The 24,711-nt window shown below is 41.7% G+C and overlaps 1 protein-coding gene across 2 annotated transcripts in view; it reads left to right on the top strand.

Annotated features, from left to right (window-relative positions):
• The window catches only part of tmem132e (transmembrane protein 132E), a 306,329-nt gene that overhangs the window by 245,978 nt on the left and 35,640 nt on the right, over positions 1-24,711 (top strand). For both annotated transcript variants that reach the window (XM_084029247.1, XM_084029246.1), the window contains exons 3-5: positions 6,085-6,225; positions 13,757-13,949; positions 23,410-23,553. In XM_084029247.1, the coding sequence (XP_083885373.1) occupies positions 6,085-6,225; positions 13,757-13,949; positions 23,410-23,553 (478 nt within the window). The remainder of the gene's footprint in view (positions 1-6,084; positions 6,226-13,756; positions 13,950-23,409; positions 23,554-24,711) is intronic.

The following is a 24,711-nucleotide window of genomic DNA, read 5'->3' as shown; positions in this document are numbered from 1 at the left end:
AAGTAAAAAAGTATCCTGGCTCAGTGGCTTCTAACTTGGTCCCCATCTAGGGTCTATTCTTCTAACTTGGTCCCCATATAGAGTCTGTTCTTCTAACTTGGTCCCCATATAGAGTTTGTTCTTCTAACTTGGTCCCCATCTAGGGTTTATTCTTCAAATGTGGTCCCCATCTAGAGTCTGTTCTTCTAACTTGGTCCCTATCTAGGGTCTATTCTTCAAATGTGGTCCCCATCTAGGGTCTATTCTTCTTACTTGGTCCCCATCTAGATTCTGTTCTTCTAACTTGGTCCCCATCTAGAGTCTGTTCTTCTAACTTGGTCCCCATCTAGGGTTTATTCTTCAAATGTGGTCCCCATCTAGAGTTTGTTCTTCTAACTTGGTCCCCATCTAGGGTCTATTCTTCTAACTTGGTCCCCATCTAGGGTCTGTTCTTCTAACTTGGTCCCCATCTAGAGTCTGTTCTTCTAACTTGGTCCCTATCTAGGGTCTATTCTTCAAATGTGGTCCCCATCTAGGGTCTATTCTTCTTACTTGGTCCCCATCTAGATTCTGTTCTTCTAACTTGGTCCCCATCTAGAGTCTGTTCTTCTAACTTGGTCCTCATCTAGGGTTTATTCTTCAAATGTGGTCCCCATCTAGGGTCTGTTCTTCTAACTTGGTCCCCATCTAGAGTCTGTTCTTCTAACTTGGTCCCCATCTAGAGTCTGTTCTTCTAACTTGGTCCCCATCTAGGGTCTGTTCTTCTAACTTGGTCCCCATCTAGAGTCTGTTCTTCTAACTTGGTCCCCATCTAGAGTCTGTTCTTCTAACTTGGTCCTCATCTAGGGTTTATTCTTCAAATGTGGTCCCCATCTAGGGTCTGTTCTTCTAACTTGGTCCCCATCTAGAGTCTGTTCTTCTAACTTGGTCCCCATCTAGAGTCTGTTCTTCTAACTTGGTCCCCATCTAGAGTCTGTTCTTCTAACTTGGTCCCCATCTAGGGTCTATTCTTCAAATGTGGTCCCCATCTAGGGTCTGTTCTTCTAACTTGGTCCCCATCTAGAGTCTGTTCTTCTAACTTGGTCCTCATCTAGGGTCTGTTCTTCTAACTTGGTCCTCATCTAGGGTCTGTTCTTTTAACTTGGTCCTCATCTAGGGTCTGTTCTTCTAACGTAGATTAACTTGCATCAGAATAGGTTTTTTCATGGAGGAAGACGTGAGGTGTTAATAGTTACAAATGTGCTGGTGTTAACTACTCCTTGCTTTGCAGAAGACACATTCATCACAGCGCCGTATTGCTCATTTTCACCTACGAGAAATAAATCAGTTGCAGCATGTGAGTACCAGCAGCTGCGGTTTCAAATTTGTAATCTGCTCTGTGATATTTCCCCAGCTTCTCATATTCTAATTTTCAGAGGCTCCCATTAAAAAAGCCTGTTCCCTGGCAGGTTCACCCTCCCGTCTGGCTTTCCAGCTGTACGTCTGCGCCGCCGTCAAGAAAAAAAACCCCTCAAAGCGGGTTTACTCGGAATAGATAAACAGCACAGATATCAAAGTGCTGGAGATGATTGATAAGATTGCCGCTTGCGATCAGAGGCTGAAGCCATGTTTGTCACTGGAGAGCTGCGGAGGAAGCCGTCACGGTGCCAGTGTAATTTGTAAGTGGTTAGTGACGTTTTTTTGGATGGAAATTGGATGAAAGGCCCTGCAGCAGACCATGTTAGGAAATGTAGTTGCTGAGGAAACTTCACAGGTTAGTGTTCGCTATCACATTTCTCTCTACTGGCCTGCTACATTAAAAACAAAGCCTTCTTTCATGGCTCAGCGTTCTCTGTCAGCACGTAGATTTCATTAATAGTTGAGGGAGGTGAAATTAAAAACCCTTTAAGTCAGTCAGTTAAGTCAGTCTTACTGTGTTTTTATGTCAAATCCAGTCATCTTTTCTCCCTGTGAACCAAGATATGACCAATGATATCAATCCATCTGGATTGTTTAGCGCTACAGGGAGGTGGTGTGTGTGGAGCCTCTGAAGTTTGTATTGTGCTACACCCGCCCACTTTGTATCCGTCCAATCAAATGCAAAGGATTTGATATTAAATCCCTCTTGTTAATTTATATACCGCTCAAATGTTCAAATGTTTCATTGGGACTTTAAACAATGCTTATCATCACTGATGTGTCAAAATTATTTATTTAATACATGTAACAAATACAAATGAAACAAAAAAGAATAAAAAACATATAGCAAACTCTGAATATAAAAATGTAAAACTAAATACTATATATATAGTATTTAGTTTTACATTTATAATATATATATATATATATATATATATGGTGCAATGTGTACAGAATTTAAGTGTAAAGCATTACATAATCTAATTTCTGCCACCTTTCTAAGCGAACAAGTAGTTTATCTCCAAGAACCTAACTATTATAGTTATTATGGGGACTACCGTTCCATACAGAAGAAAAATCTGTTGTCTTGGAAACGTAATTGGGAGTGCAGTTTACTTGTACGGGAGTGTAATTTTGTCGGCGACGGGGGTTGCTCCGGCATGTGATGAGTTTTCTTTGCCAAACTCTGCACCGGCTGAAAAGGACAAGATAGATTACAAAATCACAGCCAGCTGAAGAAGTCATTTTGTTATCGATTACCGATTGATCACGCTGTGTTGTAGATGATGAAAACTAGATGATTCCGATTACCACTGAGGAGCGCAGCTCAGAAATCTAGCCTGAGATGTGTTGACCAAAGCTCTCCTGTTTAGCAGTCGGCCTGCCGGCTCGGAGTCTAATAGGTGTTGCCATGGCAGAAGGCGTCTGTGTGGAATGAGTAAGTAATAGCTCTGTCTTAGCTGGATCCTCTCACTCCCCTCTTGTCTGTGCAGCAGCAGCCGGGCTCACGGACGTTTGGAGAATTTAGGGCGTGTGTTATTGCTGGATACTGCTGTGAAGGTTTTTCCATTTGCGATGCTCTTTCATTAATCAGCATTAACACTGTTCAATAGGAGCCCGACTCATGTGGTGCTCCCCGGGGGGATCGCTTCATCCCCTCTCATTTGCAGTGCAAAAAAAAAAAAAAGTTGAAATTTAAAACCGGAAGCGGCGAAAAAGGAGGGTCTGATTAAATACGTTGGTTCTGTGCAATATGCAGACTCTCTGAAGGAGATGATGATGAATATGTTAGTGGCTTTTATAAGCCGCTGGTGAGTGTCGGTAATGAATATCAATCCAAGTATTAGTCACCAGGGTTGACCGGGAAATGCACTGGCAACAATAATAATAATGTGTAATAATTATCAGTATTTTCACCGTGGCAACTAGGTCACCTCATTTAGTGTTTAGTCTGAGGGTGTTACGTTTCCCCTTTTCAACTCACATCAAAGGCAACATGCTTGATCAGGGTGATTTCTTAAACGTTACATATTTCTGTTTCATCTCTCTTTTGACGGAGCTGTATGAAGTCATTACTGTATTTTCTCTCATGGGGGGGGGGGGGGGGGTTGATGAAAGAAGACAATAAGAGCTGCAATAACAAGAAACAAGCTGCAACCTGTGAGAACGTCCTTTTATTGCAGACAAGTTGGAAAGGATCTGTCATAGACAGGAGGATCTCTAGGTGAAGTTTCCACCATAGATCTGCAACAGGGGCTCCACGACCCCTAGGGGGGTCTTCTGGTCTTCATATCAGCCCTATATCACGTGTTAAATCTGCAGCAAACTGGGAACGCTGGCGACCACAGTGAAGCACGGACTGTGAGTGAGCCGGGTGCCTGTCTGTCTGTGGCTGAAGGAGGCGAGACGGCTTCAGCTCAAAGTCAATTGCTTTCACAAATCATGGATGAGTAGCCGATGCACTGAGCGCAGGTTAGCGTAGCAAATGGAAACACCTCAGTGGGACTTGAAGAATTTTTACCTGTCAAAGAAATAAATGGAACGATCTGGAAGATGTCGCGGGGGCGGGGGGGCTCAAACTTTCAGCTGAATGTAAATGAGACGCTTGAGAGAAAAATAGGATTTAGGTTCCTGTAAAGGCAGAATCATCGAGATCCCCGGAGATTTGCCGCGATTGGCTTTTTTATTTTCCAGCCAGCGCGACCTTCTGGACCTCCCAGTGTGATACTCTACACATCATTATCATAGAGTGTTTAATACAGTAGTCACGTCTGCTTTAATTATAAAGCCGGTTCTTTACTGTAAAAGATGCAAAATGCTCACGGAAGGGACCTCCCTTTAGAGAATTACATTTCGAGGAAAATGCATTTAGTCTTCGATAACGTTTGCTTTTGGAGTAACACAAGTTCTGGGAGATGGATGGGTGAAAAAACAAGTCATTTTAGGCCAAACGATGTCGTTTACTCACCCTAACCAAGTTGTTGTGTTGCCTCAACCCAAACAAGGAATGTGCTTTTCAGATAGAGGTCTATTCAGACAGAAAGCGAGAGAAAAATAATGTCTTTTTTGAATATTAAACATGCAGAAAACCAAAACAACAAGTATGAACCTGAAAATGAGAATATGGGACCTTTAAACTTGGCTTGCAGTCTGTTTTTTAATGAACTGGCTGGAAGGAACGAGGCAGACAAACAAAAGCCAAATATGTTAATAATTCATCTCGATCTCCTATTTCATGAAAACGAGACCCATCATCAGATCAATAATCTCATATTTACTCTGTATGTCTGTGGACGCGCCGTCTGTCTCCAGCATGCAGCAGGGCAGGAGTCGGGTGTGGCTCTGTGATCAAATAACCACAATCACAACCATCACTGTGGGGCTTTTGTTTTTGTTTTTCCTCGTTTGTATTCTGTGAGGAAACCTGGACATCATGTGCAGGTAGAGTCACCGAGGACTGGTTTGTTACCCAGCTGACAGAAATGTCAAATTATTCATCCCTGATCTGAACAACCTCTTGGTCTAACGGTGCGCTATCATCAATATACAAGTTCAAAAGCCATTTCTTCTCTTACTTTCACAGTTTGAACAGCTTTTCAAAATCCACATCGATCTGAATCTGGACGCTGCAGCTAAATATCTTAAGTTGTGAAAGGCTGTGAATGAAGGCCTGAATATTCTTTCAGAAATGGAAGAAAACTTGCTGCACATTGGAGCAGCCGGTCTGGTTGTTTTGTGCAGATCCTCTTTTCTTCTCCTCCTTTTGAAGCAATTTTTTTTAAGTGTTTAGCTTCTCGGCTCTCAGCAGACAGGTTTGGAACCATGTACATGTTTGTTTTTTTGTGGGTAAATTATACATTATTAATGCATCTAAGTGTTGTCTTGTATGTGCACTGGTACGCCAACCCAGTTTCACAACAGCTCACACAACACTTGCAACAAAAAAACTATATTTTCATGTTGCTCAGGTAATTAGGATGTAAGTGGGTTTTTGAATCTTTTTCATATCTTTAGATTTGTGAGCCAGGATGTGATTATTTATTCCCTAGATACGATGTAAGAGGATTCTTGAGTCATATTCACATAAGGATGTAACGTGTTGTTCACATGTACATGCATTTGTGGCGATTTGCTTGAAATACATGTGGGAGTGTGAGGGGTTTCACCCCTGCTGAAGTGTCCTTGAGCAAACCATGTGAATCCCAACCAGCCCCCCCCCCCCCGTTTAGCAGGTTCTCCCCGAGGAGCCGAGGGAATCATTCAAGTGTTCTCATGTTGTGTCTCTGGGGAATCCGACCTTATTTCTATGAAACGCCTCGTTAGTGGTTTCCGTGAAGCGTGCGAACTGAACTTGGAGGCGTTCAGGTGCCGGCGGTTAATGTAACGCTCGGTGCCGTGCAAACCGCGGCGGATGAGATTTTGCAGAAAGCGTTAGTGGACCCCGGGACCAGGAGCAGTCCTTGCCTCCCGGTCTCATGTATCATCGCCACTGTCATCTTCATTCATCTCTGTTATTGATTCATCTCTGGGATTGCTTTTGCCATGACGCCATACAAGGAGGAGGTCTGTTGCACACAGGGAGGCGCTCACCTCTGACCTCGCTCGTAAATCAACTCGCCCTCTAATAAAATTGACTCGTCCCATTTTCTCTTACCCCCCCCCCCCCCCCCCCCCCTCCCTCACCCCATTTTGCCATTTCCTCTGCAGGGTCAAAGCGAAGAAAGGGGTGAACCTGCTCGAGACCAAGTCGAAGAACGCCCAGTGGAAGGTGGACTGGGAGATTCAATCCGGCGCCAAGCACTCCATTACCACCATCGATGTGAACAAGAACAAGGCAGCCAAACAGGGGTAAGTCAACAGCCCCGGGGCCTGAACGCACCGCGGCCCCTCTCACCAAACCGCTGCAGCTGTTGATTCCTGCCCTCGCTGCCGCCATGCACGCACACACACACACACACACGCACATACACACACACACACACACACACGCATGCACACACGCACGCACACACACACACACACACACACGCACATACACACACACACACACACACACGCATGCACACACGCACGTACACACACACACACACACACGCATGCACGCACGTACACGCACACACACACACTTCCTTAACAACACACATGTAACAGTCATAGTTCACTCTCTGATTAAAGGCAGCTTTTTAAAGAGAGTACGCCATTCTTCTGTAAATGCCCCGGAGGCTCGGGAAGATAAAATAGAGCCTTGGCCCACACAGCAGAGTGACTAACACACCCTCTCCTTTTTTTAAGCACAGCCTTAAATGAATGGAGATGTTATCTGCTCCGTCTCACTACATCTAGCGGTTAATTCAGTCTGCGCGGAGTGATGAGGAAGACGTTTTTTGACCGGGGGCATTAAAATACCTTTGAGATGAGATCTCGTCTGAGAGAGAAGGGGTAATTAAGTTCCTCAAAGGAGTAAAAACACCTAATCACAGTCCTGTAGCATCTGACGGGACGGTAATGGACTCTGTCTGGGCAGGTTCCACGGTAAATGCAACTTTATGGTAATAGTGAAACTGGAGTTGCTAAGTGATGTGCAGTGTAGCTGGTGTCTTAAATCATCTGATAGATGAAAGAGATGTTTTGGTTTCATTAGTACAGGTCTAACTACAATCAGGAGCAGGCATGCTCACACTGACGTCCTCCACTCAGACACACACACCTCACACATCTATACATCCCCCTTTTATCAATCTTTTTCTTTTTTAGGATTATTATTTTTAATCTTGCTTTAATTTGGTGTGCACTCATACACACTTTACAGTTTTCCTTTATTTGATCCAATATTTAATGTATAATTATTATTATTTATTACATTTTAAAACCGTTCAACTGCAACATTCGTAGTGACTATTTCTTCCTCAGAAAGATACATTTTGTTTTTTAGGGTTAAATGTTTAAACTCCCAGTGATAAATGCTTGGAGCAGCGTTCACCACGATCCACCGACTGAAGTCAGCAAATAGAAAACAAAGCGATCTGCATGGAGGCAACTATGGCTGAGAAAATAAATTTGTTTGTGGAAGTGGAGTGAGCCGGCCTTCGCAGCTGCTTGCACATTAACACAGTGCAAATGAATCATGTTCCACTGAGAGAAAGCAACTAAATATTTACAACCATAAATCACAATACGGGACGCGTTCCATTCATTAAGAGCCTGAAGCACCGGGAGTCAGGCTGGTTATCACAGAGCCCTTCGGAGACATTAGGGACTCCTGGTCTGGATATTTGCCTCCCTGTGGACTCCCTCGTGGCTGGGGGAGAGAAACTGACAGAGTGGAAGACGGCAGAGCGGCCTCACCTTTGTTTACTTGTTAGCGCCTCTGTGGCAGCCTCGTCTCTCTATATTTAGTGACCCGTGTCATGTAAGCTTTGCCACCCTGTCACCGTGTGTGAAATATCCAGTAGGGGGGTCAAGCATGGATAGAGAAACAATGTGTCATGCTGCATTTTGTCAAGAGGCCCAGTCAATTCTGTGACCACCTAGAGCCAAACAGCCGAACCCTAGGCATCTGGGAGTTATGAAGTCACGGACCCATCAGGTTTTGATTGAATGTGAGCGTTACATCTCTGACATTAAAAAGAAGCACTCATGCCTCTGAAGATTTTCTTGTGGAAATGCACGCTGTATTGAGTCTTTATTTGCAGCAAAGGGAAGCGGCAAAGGCTTTAAGTAAATTCCATTAACACATCATCCAGTGATTTTTACAATACTCCTATTATTACTCTTATTTTGCAGCCCGAGACTCCCCGACTTTTCAGTAATGATCTCAAAAATACACAAATTCTCCAGGCAATTCTTCCCCTAATAACACAATTCAATTTAGCAAACAGCAGAACTCTAATATGATTTCCAAGTTCAATAGTTCTCGTTCACGTGTCTTTTTAAGAAGCAGCAAGCAAGGAAGTGTGCATTGTTTAAAGACACACACACACACTCAACAAAAGACAAATATACACACAACCGCTTCATTTTGCATCTCATTGGCGAATACATCTGAGTACCGGTTCTGTTTGAACATCTGCTTTTGTTTACTCAAAATTATCTAAAAGCGAGGAAATGAGGTGACAGCGTTTTCCCTTCGGGCCGTGTTGTTGATCTCGTCATCGCTCCCCATCTCTTTATTATTCTCTTCATATCCTGTTCATCTTCATCAGATCACTCTTTAGTCAGCACTGGAATTATTCACCCCCCTCATCATCTGGAAGATCGCCATTCTCACAACAGCTCGTTGATATCGCCACACGAACCGATGCATTTTTGATGGTGGTCAATGGCTTTTAAATGAATAACGTTCTTGAGAAAAGCTGAAATACAGAAATAAGCGATCAATAATAAGATGAGTCATTTTTTGTGTGCTCTGAATAATTTACTGTTAAACGGGGAGTAAAAACGTCTGCAGGACAGACGTAATCTCCTTTCACACCGCCTGGTCACGGCACAAAAATTGCAACACGGACAGCAATCTCCTGGGTGAAAGTCCTGTGTTTTTGGACCCCGACCTTTGCAGACTTCATTTGTGCTACGTCGAGAGCAAACGTAATCCTAGAAAAAAAATCTGTTGCCCTTGAAACTTATTTAATGTAGTGTGTGGGAGTGTAGTTTTCCCCTTCACATCTCGCCTCCTTTTCCTTGCAGAATGTTGGCGATCTAAAATCGTAATGGTGAATCTTCTTTATATGTAGTTTTGTTGAACTCTTTCATTCCCTTTATCTCATTTTCCAAGCAGCTCCATCATCACTGACGTTTATTAGTTTCAATAGATGTTCTCGAGGGGATGTTTACATAAATTGCTTCCACACTCAAGGGACAAAGTTTATTATAGTGTGCAGTTAATTTAGCAGGTAAGTTAACACACCTTGTGCTGTTTGGGGAGACAAATTGCTCAGAAGTATTTATCTGCTTGGAAGTTAGTTTAAGCAGCATCTGAGGAAGCTGAGATCCTTCACGTGTGCAGCAAGATGTTGGACTTCTACCAGTCTGTTGTTTCCAGCGCCATTCTCTTTGCTGCTGTGTGTTGGGGCAGCAGCATCAGAGCCAGCGACGCCAACAGACTTGATAAAATCATCAAGAAGGCTGGCTCTGTACTCTGGTCTCAGGCCAAACTGTTATCCATCATAGACAATGATCAGCACCCTCTCTATCTATCTATCTATCTATCTATCTATCTATCTATCTATCTATCTATCTATCTATCTATCTATCTATCTATCTATCTATCTATCTATCTATCTATCGATCTATCTATCGATCTATCTATCTTCTGACAGTGAAATGGGATCATCATCATCAACCTCATTCCTAACCTCAGACCTGGTTAGCCTAGCTTAGCATAAAGATCCTGTCCTTCCCAATTCAGAAATCCATCTACCAACACAACCCCGTCTCCTATTTCTAATGAAAGTCTGTGTGTTGTGAACAGGTCAAGGTGGATGATTGGGTCAAACACCGGACTTTCACCCAGGAGACTGTTGTTCATGTCCCGTGTGGAAACCGAATACTTACTTTAATCCAAAACACATTCTTTTATTAAACCTAACCAAGTTGTTTTGTTGCCTGAAGTTAAAAGTAATTGAGAATACCGCTTTAAAACTCCCACTGTCTACACATGACGCATTCAGGAACAGTAGTGAGTGTAACTTTTGGCAGCACTCGGAGCCCAAAACACAGTCACTGTACAGTTGTAGAGTCAAAGGGAAGGGAATGGACTACAGTTCATTCTTTTGACCTGGCCAACGTTACTGTGATGATAAATCCTGATAAATGAACGCGATGCACTACAAGTATATACAGTATATATCGGCGTTAAGAACCATCGGAGCCCTCTGGTTACCATTGCTGTTCTTCTGCTGTTTTAACTCTGCCTTGCAGTGCTTTCATCCGATGAACTCTCCTTGTTAATCAGTTCAAACAGAACCCTGATCAAAGAATGAAATCCTCCTGAGCTCTAGAAAGGCCCCGAGCTACGGCTTTTCAAATATATACTTTCTGCTATTCTGACAGACAGTGCATCATTAACGTAATGGACGAGAGACTGGACTTTTCTTGTAGTCATGTTTACTACCTTCCTGTCCGCCTCTGCTATCAAATCATTCTCATTTTAAGTTTTCACCAACCACCGCTTCCTTGAAAATGTCCGACAACATCTTTATCATTATTGTAATCATCATATGAGTTGCTATGACATCGGGAGGGAATAGATACATGAAATATTTAAATTGTTCAATTTAACAATGGAAGATAATGGAGAACAGGGTACAGGAAAGCTCACCATAACATTTCCTTGTGGAGTGATAATTCTCTTCTTTTTTTTTCTCCCTCTGAAACCTTCGGAACTGGTGACATTAATTAGCTAACACATGCATAATTTAGTGTTTTGATGAAAAGGTCACGCTGTAATCCCATCGACATGCCCCCCGAGGGAATGTAATAAGACGTACTGTAACGTAGCAGCTACGGGAGCTGGAAAACCTTCACCAATGTAAGTACGTGGGTTTGATTATCGCTGTCAGATAACACGAAGAGTAAGAAACCGAAAACAGATAAGGTGACATGAGCGTGTGCAGACGGACAGACGGAAGTTTTTTTCCGTAAATATCACATCACTGAGTCCGATGTCCAAATAACAGTGTTAAAACGCAAGTGTAACTGTGGCTCGTTGCATGGAATGTGAAGGAGAAATGTCATTGTTCTACTTATTATTTTTCTTTTACAATGTTCTCTCCACTGATAAACAAAAAACGTGCCCCCAACCCAAACCGGAGCACGGCGAACATCGTGTTGCCTTCCTCCAGCCGGTTCGACACTGGGGGGTAATTGATGACAGCTTTAGTGTCACAGACGGACGACGGGTGTTTGTTTTCAGTGAGGGGGGATTCGCAGACGTGGTCTGATCCGGCGTTCATTAAAAGCCTCTCGGACTGAACGGTTGGACGGCTCTTTGCTTTTGTGAACAGGCGGCGAGCGCTTCAGTCGCAGGTGGAGAGACTTTGAATGTGTCCTTTCCCCGCTGATGAGACGGTTTCATGTTGTTGAAGACTTTCAAAGCAAAAGGGTCATTATCGCCCATTTGCAATAATAAAAACGGAGATCCCAAGCTGAAGTTACCCCGAGGAGAGAAGCAGAGAATGCTCAAACATTTCACATGCACAGCCAGCAGAGCAATCAGCTCACCAACCAAAAAGCTATTGATTGGGCCAAAGCAAATCTAAAGCAGGTTCAATTATGGTTGTTTGAAAGTTAGAGGCAGATACAAATTTGCAATTCCCCCCTTTTTGCACAACAAACTCCACACCCGGGCCTGAAGATGGAAGCTAGCTAGCGGGATTAGGGAGCGTGATTGTTTATTGACAAGACTTGCTCAAATTCAGAGACCATCGCTGATTAATTCATAGCATACGATAACTCCATAAGCAGAAGTAGAAAACTCTCACCTTCTCATCACTTTTAGCGTCTCTCTTGACAACGGAAAACAGAGGAAAATTAAAAACACAGCATTAGTTGGTTTCTTTCAGCACAATTTAATTCATGAGTCATCATGGAAATGTAATTGCATTCACCAAAAAAACAGTCCTAATTGAATATGATCTTCAGTCAGTGCATTGACATCATACCAGTAACAAAACTACAGCATCCATGTCTGTGTCTGTTGAACATGTAAAGACATGAATAATAGCTAATATATATTTTATTCTCAACTCTTCTTCACATTTCAAAAAACAAGGCTTTTATTCTGAAATATTTGCTGGGCAGTATTGACTTTTTCAGTATTTAAGTAAAACAAACATTATAAAAGACTAAACATGATCCAATAATAAAAGTTTAGTCATACTGTGCATTCATATGTATAAATCTGTACAATATTATTCATGGGTTTGCTCATATCACAATGTGAACCATGTGTGCATTTCTGAAATTAAATACAATTTTATCTGTAGTTGTATCGCAAAAAAAACAAAAGAAATGGTCAACAATCAGCTTTTAACGTGGTTTTAAGAAACGTACAGCAGCATTTATTTATTATTCTGGCCATTGGGTCGGGAAATGTACTCATCATTATGAGTTGGACTTACATTTCATTGCATATGAGCACATTCTTGAGGGGTTGATCCTGGGTGGATCATTTACCTCCATTTGTAGCCGTCAAAGATGTTCCAATGTTTTGGAGATGAAACGGCAACGGGAGAGTGAAAAGCAGGGGACTTATGGGAGACGGTGGCCAGATTGAGATGGATTTAATTTTGCTCTTGATATATCATTAGTTAGGCTCGGTCCAGGTTCCCAGAATCCTTTTAGTCTTTACAGAAGGATTTGTATTCAGGGTTTCTGACCAGACAAAAAAAAAAAAGAAAGTTTATAAAGGGATTATGGCACCGATGGTATTAAATTGCAGCATGAGAGAATGATTCAGAGTCTAATATGCTTTAGCAGAGTTTCAGCTTCTTCACTTTGACTTAATTTAATCAAGAAAGGTGTGATGTGAAAACCACTTAGCAAAATGGCTGGACAACAAAATCATATTAACCAAACCGCTAATGGGGGATTGTCTCTTTACTGTGAGGGTGAATGTCACTACGCTCGCTGCTTATTTTTCCCCATCAAGTGATGAAATGTATGCGAGGAATGAACGGCAACATTTCAAAAGGGAAGTCGGTGGTCCAGTCATGAAGCTCAGAGTCGTAAACGGAGACGCTGTGACCTTTAAGAGGCATGTTAGCTGTCTGTCAGTCTGAGATCCACCAATCACACCGAAGGAGCCGCTTTGAACGAAATGTTACCGCTTTTCATTTTATCGATGAATGTGGCCGACAACTTGAGAGACGTGAGAGCTCTGCTGAATGTAAAACATTGATTCCTCAGGAAGCCAAGAGGCTACACATTGACTTGTATTCTGAAATCTTCTCTGAACAAGATATTGATCCAGCCAGAATGCTGTTATCAATCTTTAAACAGTAATTTCCGTCATTTTAGTGCAAGATAATCAAGTCAGGGTGTTATTTGTCTGAAGTTAATCAAATGCATATGTATGTGACCTGATGCCTTTGTTTTTTTTTGTATTTCATGTTCCACAGAAAGACATGCCTTCAGATGTGCAGATGTAGAATATAACTTTGAATAATTGAATTCATACTAATATACATAATCTGACAACCATCTACTATCTCTTTGTTCAACTCAAGTAAAAATATCTTCATGACCCGTGTGTGTGTGTGTGTGTGTGTGTGTGTGTGTGTGTGTGTGTGTGTGTGTGTGTGTGTGTGTGTATACATACGCACTGTAACTGACGTGTGGGTTTTATTTAAATTCTGCTTTTGTGTTTTTTATGGTCTGGCAGCGATGTGTTGGGCAACGTTGAGGTGATGCAGCTGGACTTCGAGATGGAGAACTTCACCAGCCTGTCGGTGACCAGAAGGATCAACTGGAACATTGACTACAAGGGCCAGAACCCGCCTCAAGATTCAGAGAAGGTCGTGACCGAGTTGACGGTGGTGCAGCGAGACATTCAGGCCATCATCCCTCTGGCTATGGTGAGTGGCAATGATACGTAAGAGCAGCAGCAACAGAAATGGCAGAAACAATAGTAGAAACGTATTACTACTGAACCGCTGCAGATAGCAGCAGAATAATATAAATGTAACTTATTAATAATAGTAGCAGTGAGTGTAGAACAGGGACTAGTCAGCAGGCACAACCACGGTCTGGGTTTAAACACAATCCATGGAAAGCACAAAGACTCCTGGGAAGTTAGTAGCATTAATGGGATGTGAATGATGGAGATGAAGAGGGAGAGGAGGAGAGAGGCAGCTCAGTGAATATGAGGAGGTCCCTCAGCAGTTTAGGCCCATAGCAGCTAAACTAAGGGCTGGTCCTGAGCCAGCTCTAACAACTAGTGCTATCAAAGAGTCAAGTCTTCAGCCTACTCTTAAAATGATATCCATTTGATTATTATTCCACTCAGAATCATTTAAATAATGTAAAATGCTGACTTCAAATTATTCAGAGTTATCTGACTAACTCTGTGTTATACTTTGTTGAATTAACCAACATACCAGAACTTGAATGCCTTCACATTCACATTTTCGCCTTAAGCTTTCAAAATGAAATATAGATGATCAGAATGCGTAATGACGTATTTTGCCGTGGACACCATGAGTGGGTTTGATCCCCATGGGAAGCTTTGTTCTTTGTGAAATAATAACAGGAACCATTGCAAACACACTGATGTTTGTTACACCTAGTTGGTTCCCTTAAAGCTTAAAACTCCTTCATCACTCGGTAGTTCTGAGGAACTTTCGTCTCGAGACTGACGTGAGCTGATTATTTTTAAATTCCAGCGGCAGAGAGCACATCCCTGCAGTAGTCTTGTGTCATGATCCTGGAGATCAGCTCAGGAGATGCAAGTAGCACAAAAACCTGTCAGAGTTCAGTGTCGGTGTTGAAGGGAAACTCGGAATCACATCTGTCTGATGTTCCCAAATTATGGAATTACAGTGACGATGCTTCTACTTGCAGAAGTCAAAGTACCGCAAGACTTCTCTTTGCATCAGGAATCTTATGAGGGGCCACTTCATCTACACCAACGCTGTAGTTTTAAATATCTTTCTTTATGACAGCCTGCAGGGCTCGACACTAACTTTTAAAAAGTGGTTGCCAGGCAACCAGCCTTCAGCCTTTTTGATACACAAAGCAAGAAACACGGCTGCTTTGTAGTGTTACTTTCCATCCAGGTCATAGATGGAGGGATATAGCCTCCCAAGACTTCACATATTTGCCTTTGAGGTTCTTTGTCAGTTGAATCAATCTGCACGTTGGTTTGTGATGTTGACGCACCACTGTTGTTTTTTTAAATATATTACAAATGCAACAAATGTTTGACATTCATCTATCTTCTTGAGACCACACCTCCCTCTCAAGCCGTGGTCTGTATACAAGTAAATATCTCGTATCTGACCTAATACAGACGGCTCGTAAATACAAAGAAATCTAATCAACTTCTACTGATTGCTAAGAAAGTCAACCAATCGTGGGAACCCTTAGGTATCTATTACTCTTTTAATTGGAGCTCCTCTTCATGGAGGTTGTAAACAGATTATGGGAACAAAGTCAAATTAATCAAGAAAGAGGTGCCTTCACTGTCTTCCTCCTCTCGTGATCTTCTTTCACTCACCTGTTAAAAAGTGGATGATGTGTTTTAGCATCGCAGTGACTCTCAAAGCAAAAAGCAGTTTAAAAAAAGTTCTGTGGCAAACAAGTGATTATGATACTGACACGTTTTGTTCAGCAAGATCATCTCCACTGATGAACACCACTTTTATGAGTTTTTGAAGCACGAATGCAGTCGACAAAAGTAAAAAGCAAATGATAGGCATTAAATGAAAGTACACCTCGGTCACGTGACTTCACTTAAATCTCTTAAGCTAATGTTAACCACTGACTTATTTCAGGCATCGAACCAAAAACACAGAAACATCTAGGGAACTGGAAGGGTCAAGAAAACGCTGACTCAGTAGCAGCTTCTTTCTTTTGTTTGGTCAGTAGCACGTTCACCGTCATCCGTTTCCATAATTACAACAGTTTTTTAATCTAAGGCCCCATTAAATATATTCAAGCTGCAGCTTTGGCTTTGTGCGTGCTGTACATCTGCTGTAACATAAGGTTCACTTCATATCTCCGGTCCCCTTGAAAGTAGGGATTAGCATGCATCCTGCACCCAGTTGTGTTCAGCTGTGCTGCAAAATTAGATCCTTGTCTGTGTAAAATGTACATTTTGAAACAACGCGGCAGGAACTACTGGTGCTTTTATCTGCAGCTGCCTGCCACCTCTGCACTCTGTAGTTAGATCGATGGTTACATGCTTATGTCGCTTTATGATTCTAATGATTTTTTGCTGCAGTCTGAAATCACAGGACAAACGACCACTGTTTGTCAGCTTCAATATTTTTAGTTGACAGGAAGTTTCAAGGACACTAGTCCTTTTTTTAAAGACAATTTGGCTTCAGTTGTTTTGAAATAGAGAGAAAAGCAAAATACCAGTCAGGCTTGATCAACAACCATCGGGAATCCTCTGAGTGCTTCCAATTAGTCCATCAAGCACTGCTGATATTGTTCAATGATATAAATAGTCGCAATTCACTTCAAAACGAAATTTGGCAACATCTGAGATCAACTCGGCCTGCGTCGCTGTCAGAAGGCACAGTGGAAGGCGGAAAACAGAGATTCTGAGTCGGAACTAACCCGGAAAGACTTTCCGCAGGCCGGTCACCTTGGGTCGCCTCGGAAACGCCATCTTTAACCCATCATTTCAGTTGTGCCCAAGAGTTGGATTGTAAATTACATCAAAACAAACAAGTGGATGTTCCAGTTCCGCCAAGCAGGAGGGTGACGGTGTTTAATGGCGGTAACACGCAGTTCTGCATGATTGATGGTCTTATCTTATCAGAGCAAACACACCAACTTTATCACTACGGCGGGTTAACGGGATGGTTGTGTGATGATGATGTTAAGAAGTTACGTCACTCGAATCATACTGTATTCAATATTACACAAATCTGTGTAAGAACATAATCGCACAGGATTTGTTGGAAGTTAAACCACCAGCCATCAGCACCCAGAATCCAGCTGTCCAAGAGATCAGTCCTTCCACATTCTCCCATTCTTGAAATATTATCATTATTGATGTACATGTAGATATTTATTATTATTATGTTCATTTTGTCAGTAAAAATGTATCAAATGATACAAGTGACGAAACTGATTGTTTGCAATTTAAATAGTGAAAAAAAATGTTTTTAATCATACTCAGCCGTAATAGCACCAGTTAATTTCTTTTTAAGTTATTTTTGTTAATTTTTGGTGTTTCTACTATGTTTCTACTGGTGTTGACTATCGCCCACTGGAGTTCATCTTGACATAAGATCACTTCACAGTTAAAAACATTAAATTGTTTTTTTTATCCAAATTTGAAGAGCATCTTTGGTGTTAAAGGGGGGAAAAGCGACAACTGACGGTTTGTCATTCGCTTGGTTGCAGTGATGTTTAACCTCCCCTGCACATTGTGCTTTGAAAGCCCCCCAAGGCTGTTCTGTGTGATTTCAATGACTATAATTGATTGCTAAATGGAAGAACGGTGACAACTGCTGTTGTGGCTCTGAAAGTTGAGGATTGGACCCTGCAGCTGCTGCTTATCTCGTAGCCCTTAACAAGAAGACAACAATACAGACGTGAGGTTCTTGTGTTCCACATCAGCAGGTGCTGTTGTTAGCTGTGCATTCATAACTCGACCAATCAAGAAATGAGGAGCAGCGAAGGAATCCGTGTGACAAAACACCATTTAGGCTGGACATCCTATGACTTCTTTAGCTGTAGAATAATTCCTGGTTCAGACCACAGGATATTTGTGTCAAAGAGCCATGAAGTCTTGTTGTGACTTGGCCAAGAGACATGTCGGTCCCCGTCCAATCATCACTGGTCGCCACATGTGTGATGTCATCCCTACTCACCGGGTAGCTGAAGTAACTCTGCTATTTCGGTCGTATTTTTTCTTTCTGTTTTCATTGTGAAAGTCCCTTGAGGACGTATCAAACAGGCAAGGCTCCTGTTGCCATAGTAACATAAATGTATCCTCTACTTCACCTCAGAACAACCTCCTTCTTCTTTCTTTCCGCCGTTGTTTATGATAGTGCAGATCGTTCTGTGCTCCTATTGGTCAAAGTGACAGCCAGGATGGAATTTGTCATAGAAGGCAAAAAAATAAATAAATCAAACGTGCTAGACTTTCTGTCACGACCACCGACAGCCCCGCCCTAAAGCATCCCCTGCTTTATCGTCTATTTGATTAAGATTAAGGCACTTCAGCGTTGGCTTCACTTTTCAGAACCAGAGGCTGCTGCCTAGTAGGGATGCATTTAGACGTCCCAGATGCGGTGTTGGTTGCCTGCGACACTCATTATCATTCCTGATGGTAGCCGACACACCTGTCTGGCTGATATCTGTAGTCTGAACCAGCCATAACTGACATTTTTAAGGTGGATGCATCCATTTAAAAGTGGATGCAAACCATCTGGCACTTTCCAGTCAGTGCTTGACGCCCACTGTGAGGTTGTAGAGCAGATCAGTCATTTCAGAAACTGCTGATTTAAAGAGATTGGACCTGGTGATTTCTCCAAAATACAAACAGGATGCAGCTTGTGTAACGAAGCAACAGAGATGAAGGTCTCGACTGGAACCCCCACAGTTACTTTTGACTGTGAAGGAGAGAGAGATGACGAAGAAAAAAAGAGAGCTGGTAAATCGACAGTAAAGAGAATGAAGGAGATGGTTTTTATGGTTGGCAGACCACCAGATTGTGCAGCAACTACAGTTGACCTGCTGCAGATGTGGGGAGGGAGGAGGGAGAGACGAGTGGAATAACTGGCAAATTTACAATGTGAAAGGAATGGTGAAGTTAAATCAACCCCGAGTCACAGTTAAGGTCGGTGTTAGCGCAAAGCCGCCAAATCCCTCACTCCCATGATGTTCATTCTACTTTGAGAGAGAAGGGAGCTGAACAGGCAAGAAATCAGGAAGCTTGATGCAGAGCAGTGGGCAGCGGCGATGCTAGATCTGCCAACATCCATTAGCTGCTCTGTGCCACATAAGTAGCGCCCAGATGTTAAATAAAGAATGATGTTTTGTGTTGCAAGAACCCGGCGGCTCGAAGTCACGCATCACATTACTAGTGTATATCCTAGTGCATTCATACACGTCTTTGTTGTTTACATTATTGAAAAGCAGGTGGAAATGGTTGAAGTTCAACTGAGCGTTTTAAGTCTTGCACGCTAAGTAGCCTCACCGGATTACAATAACCATGAGCTATTTATTATCTGTAAACACAGTTTAGGCACACACACACACACACACACCTTCAATAATGTTTTTTTTTGTTTCCTTCAGAGACTTAAAAAAATGCGGTTTTAATTAAAGGTTAGAAGTAATTAAAGATTAAAGCACAAAACAGCAGGTGTGAATACACAACAGGGACAAATATTTGAAAAAACTATCATTAAAAATTATTAAAAAACAATATACCAAAAGAAACAATAATACTAATGGAATATGCAAATGCATATAGACGTACAAAAGCTCGGCTCATATCTCACACAGGCTGCTGCTAAAGGAAGATAATAAAATATATTCAGTGCAGCCAAAATACACTAATTTAGTTTCGTATGAATTACAATAAAAGGGGCTTTCTAATAGCTGTTTTGCTGCTTCATAGAGAAGACAGTAATTAAGTGAAATGGTAGCTTTGTGCAGCGATGACGGATTTTTGTTCCAAGCTGAATCCAGGTAAGCATAATTAGTCCTCCCATGGTAGCATACGTGTAATTGTAAAGCCTCTTGTGTAGTGCCGCACTCACCAGATGCCAAAACAGCAAGTAGAGCTCAGGGAGGATGTCTTTCAATTAGGATTTCGCCCCAGAGTCCAGTCAATTATCCACAAAGGTCTGATACGCTTTGCATCCTCAATAAATTGGCCACGTTTCATACCCCCCTAGAAAATAAAGAATAAAAACAAAGCTGCTCTGCCTATCTTCAGAAAACAAAAACAGATTAAAGTGAATTTCTGTTGAACAGATTTTGCTTTATGATTGCAAATAAAAGACAACGCATTAGATAGATTTGATCATGGAGTTCAGTCGGAATAAATTAATTTGGGCGATGTGATTGGCATCAAGCAGACTGATGTGTCGCACAATTTACAAAGAATTGACAAAAACATAGATTAGCATGCAAACACGGAGAATGGGGTCGTGTGAAACTCTGATTGAAGTTATAGCGGTTATGAAATCTTCAGAAGTCTTTCTTTTCTATTCCAGAGTGTGCAATATGGAGGGCATGTTTAAAGTTTCAGAAGGGCCCTGCTATGTTGAATTGTTTTAATCAATGTTGTCAAAACAAGATGAACTAAAACCTACATGACAGTTAAACTCCTCATTATCTGAAAGTAGCTGCACATTTCACTGCTTCGCTGCTTAACATGAACCTGCTCAACTTAATCACCTTCAATATGTCTTCCAACTGTTAACTATTAACCTAATCTATAACTTGCCAGTGTGGAAAACATAGGTGCCCGTTTCAAAGTGCTTTTATGTGCTAATTATTTTATTTTCATCATACTTTCTGCTGCAGTGGTGGCTGTAATTGATACTATTGATTCCCTATACAAGAAGCAGAGCTCTGCATCCCTATTTATTGATTTGTCTCAAGCTCAGGCTCAGGAGGTTCATTAATGAGGGAGTGTCGGATAAATCATTGGTGCACAATGCTGTTTTCTTGATGTGTGAATGTCAAAGGACTAAAGCTCCAGCTATCTTACCATACTTGATGGAGTTCCCCAGGGTTATAAACTGGGTCCTCCTTTTTTTCTATGTTTTTGCATTACAATTTTCCCGATACCCATTACGATACCAGAATTTGCGTATTGATCAATTCTACCAATCCGTCATCATCAATCATTTTAACCATCAGGAGTCAGTGTAAATGCTATGCTTTTACTTTGTTGTTTTCATTGGTTGTTTGCACAAAAACACACAATTCAAATGATGGGGAAATAAATATTTGCTTTGATTATTTTTGGGGGGCATTTGGGGGAGCAAGTCAAGTCATAATTCTATTTTATAATTCAAATCTATTTTATTTTGCCGTGAAAACTACTGTATTTATGAAAGTTTGAGTACATTATGATAAAGTTGTACTTATACCTTACTTGCGAGCACCACCAGCTTTGACAGCTTAGGTTAATAAGCTCTTCTCCTGCGGATTTCAACACGGATTTTGTTGTTCATAATGTAGCATCATCAGGAAACAACAGGGTGATCAGGGTAACCACGAGGTCTCTGTACTAGTTTGTATATGTGCAAATTTAGCAAAATCAAAAGGTAATTAAAAACGGGATGGAAGTGTACATTTTTCAGCCACCATCTCATATCTCGAGTTGTTCTGCTCAGTCGGGACACAAAGCTTCAATGGTTTCACCTCCAGCCATTTGGGGAAGCGTGCAATTAAAAACTGTTGTGAAGTTCGTGGTTAATTACTCTACTGGTAATTGCCTCAGTTGTTGTTACCAATTACATTGATATGGATTTTGCTTCACATGTGGGTTTCGGTTGGTGTTTGTAGTTGCTCTATTATGATCAAGCTGTCTCATTGTATTTTTTAAAGCTGTGTGGAAATTTGCTGAAAAGTCCTAAATTGTAAAACATTTGTTGTTGCAAAATTCTGACCTAAAGGAATACTTCAACCACTTGGATTAAGCTTTGTATCATTAGAAATTAGTCGTGGTAGTAGTAGTGGTAGTGGTAGTAGTATTATTTTTGAATGGTCAAACATTATTTCCTCATTTTCCCCAGAGACGAGAAAAAGAGCCTCAGATGATGCAAATATCGTCATTTTGCACCAGTGAAGTATGCCTTAAACTCTAATGACTGATCAGCTGTTTCTGCTGTCGCCGATTACTGGGACATTCCCATGATGTGCGAATGCTTGTCTTTGTGTCCTGACCTGAAAACATGACCAACGCTACCTGACATGCACAATCAAAACCTGCCGAACAAACAATTTGGAACAAGCCATTCGCTATCTTTGCAATGGTAACTGCTATATTACTGCTCTGAATGTCGTATCAAGAACCTTAAAGTATGTCTATAATATTCCCTCAATGAATAAACACTTTAAGATATGAGTCGAGATAGTTAAATATTCCTTTTTTGATTGCAGTACATTTACATGGTTTCTCTCCTGTGTTACTTTGTACAACACAAATGAGAAAACTTGTTTCCCCTCTTGCAGCTTTCATAAGCTACCAAAAAAAAAAATAATAATCATGAATTGATTCAAACTGCAACTGAAGGCCCGGTCTGTATTTTAATTGGCTGTTTGCATCCCAATGTGCATTCGAAGCTAAAAATGCAGAAGGGATGACAATGTCAGCCTTGTTTACCAGGAAAGAAGGATTATATTTATCAGTGCGTAGAAGTCACTGGATTCATTGCATTTGATCCCTCTTGATATTCAGAACTTAAAACAGGGCATCAATGTAACAGACCTTCTCTGTATGAAGTCCAGCATAACTGTATGTAAGTGTTATGCTGGTGTACCAGACACACCATTAAATAGGAGGCCTGTTCTTTCATGCATAGTTTTCCCTGTGCAAGATTATCTTCATTTGTTGTTTGTGAACTAATTGTTCATTGAGGCGATTATAAAGAGAAAAGTGAGAGATTCTCCATACATTTCTCTGTGCTGTCTGTCCTTATTTGGCCGAATTAAAACCAAACTTAGAAAGCATATGAGGTGGAAACCGAATTTTGTAAATGGATGAAATCTCAAACAACTTTTTTTTGTATTATTGTCAGTCAAACACATCATGGTGACACTCCATGTTTCATTAGCCTGTCATTTGTGAGGAGAGGCATCCGTCCTGCTGTGACAAATCCACTAACAAATCGATCAATCATCCGTTTATCTAACAATTCTATCAAATTTTCACCTCTGTTTTCAACTGAAAACAGCACAGAGTTTGGTTGCATCAGCCCCTGTGAAGCGGTGCAGTAAATGCCACATCTTTTATGTGGCCTGAAGGCACAGCTTGATGCCGGGACCCACCCGGTAGAGAACCGCTTTAAAAATGTGTTTTCCTACAACTATTTAGGCCAAAATTATTATCTTTTCATCAAACCATGTCCCTTTTTTAGCCCCATTTCAGAAACGTCCAGCTGCTCAGTGGAAAACACAGCGTACTTGAAATGAAAATGTCAGTTGATGAAATCCAATGAAAGACGTCTCGGTAGAATGAGCCCTGGTCTGGCACTTAGAGTCTAACCTGTGAGGCTCAGGAGCCCCCCGATGGTAACGGTTTTCAATGTGGACATCGGTAATGCTGATGAAACATCCCTCTGTCTCCTCTTGTCGTTTCATGAGTTTTATGTCCCCTTTTCTCCACCGCAGGACACCGAGATCATCAACACGGCCATCCTGACCGGACGCACCGTGGCCATCCCCGTCAAAATGGTCTCCATAGAGATGAACGGAGCCGTGACTGACGTCTCAGCCTTTGTGCAGTGCAAGTCCTCCAATGAAGACATTGTTAAGGTACGGTAAACCTGATTTCCTCGGTCCTGCATCAGGGAGAAGACGTCAATTTAGGAAACGTAATCTCTTTACTCTCCGTTTAATACTGGAGAGTGGCCCAGCGTCACAGACACGACATCAGGAAAAGCATAAAAACTTCATTTTGGGCTGCTCTATATGTACTCGTGATTTGATTATCCTGTCGTGCCTCAGATAAAATCAATGGATGTTCATAAAGCGCTGTGTATAAATCAATATGGCTACGAGGGAGCAGTAAAAAGCTCCATAATATACTTTTTGAAGCGGCGTCAAAAAGACACCTGGCTCGCAGAGTTCTGCTCACCTGATGTGCTGTGCTGCAACGCATCTGCCGTTGCTCCCTCGCTGTGAGCGCGATGCAGGCGGATATATATACCAGCAGCATCAGGCTCACAGGGAATCCAAGCCGAGAGCACACAAAGTCCCGCTGCTTGATTAAATAAATTAAAGTGGGATCACCGCAACTTGCAGAGCACATCAGAGGCTGTGATTACACCGTTCTTGTCTTCTCCAGTCAATTACAATCATAATAGGCGGATTGCATAATTGCTTAGGCAGCATAGTGAAGTGTTGCGGTGTCGTGTTGCACCGTTGATCATTTCAGAAGTGATCGTGTTTGGGAGAGATTTGTTGCGTTATTAAAATAGGAAACATCCCTCCAACAACAACAACAACAACCCTTAATAAGGTTGCCTCCGTATCTTCCTGATAGAGTCTCTGGATGAAACACATCAGGTGAGATAACGTTACGTTGATAGATCGATGCAGTTCACTGAGCAGTTTCACAAAAAACAAAATGATACGACACAAAACCGAGACTTTCTTTCATGTGCAAAATGATCTTGTGAATTGACAAATATCACACGTGTAATTCATGGTTAAAATAAAATGTTTCTCACAAATGGTCACCACGGCCTCCATGTTTAAAAGCCAACTTTACAACAGAAATGCTAAAAAGTGCACCGTTCACTTGTTTTTCCACAATATTTTAATATCGAACATGTTGCGTGTCCCAAAACGAAGCAGAAATCCACCCAACAAGCATGAAGTACAGACAGAGAGTTCATCAGATACTTTGGGAAATGCCTCCCTCGATGATTCATTCTGCTTATTCAAACTAAATATGACACACGGGTTCCT

Source organism: Eutrigla gurnardus, assembly GCF_963514095.1.
Source record: "Eutrigla gurnardus genome assembly, chromosome: 15".
Classification (NCBI taxonomy): Eukaryota; Metazoa; Chordata; class Actinopteri; order Perciformes; family Triglidae; genus Eutrigla; species Eutrigla gurnardus.
The sequence above is the reverse complement of the archived record's forward strand: the minus strand, read 5'-3'. Positions and strand labels throughout refer to the sequence as shown.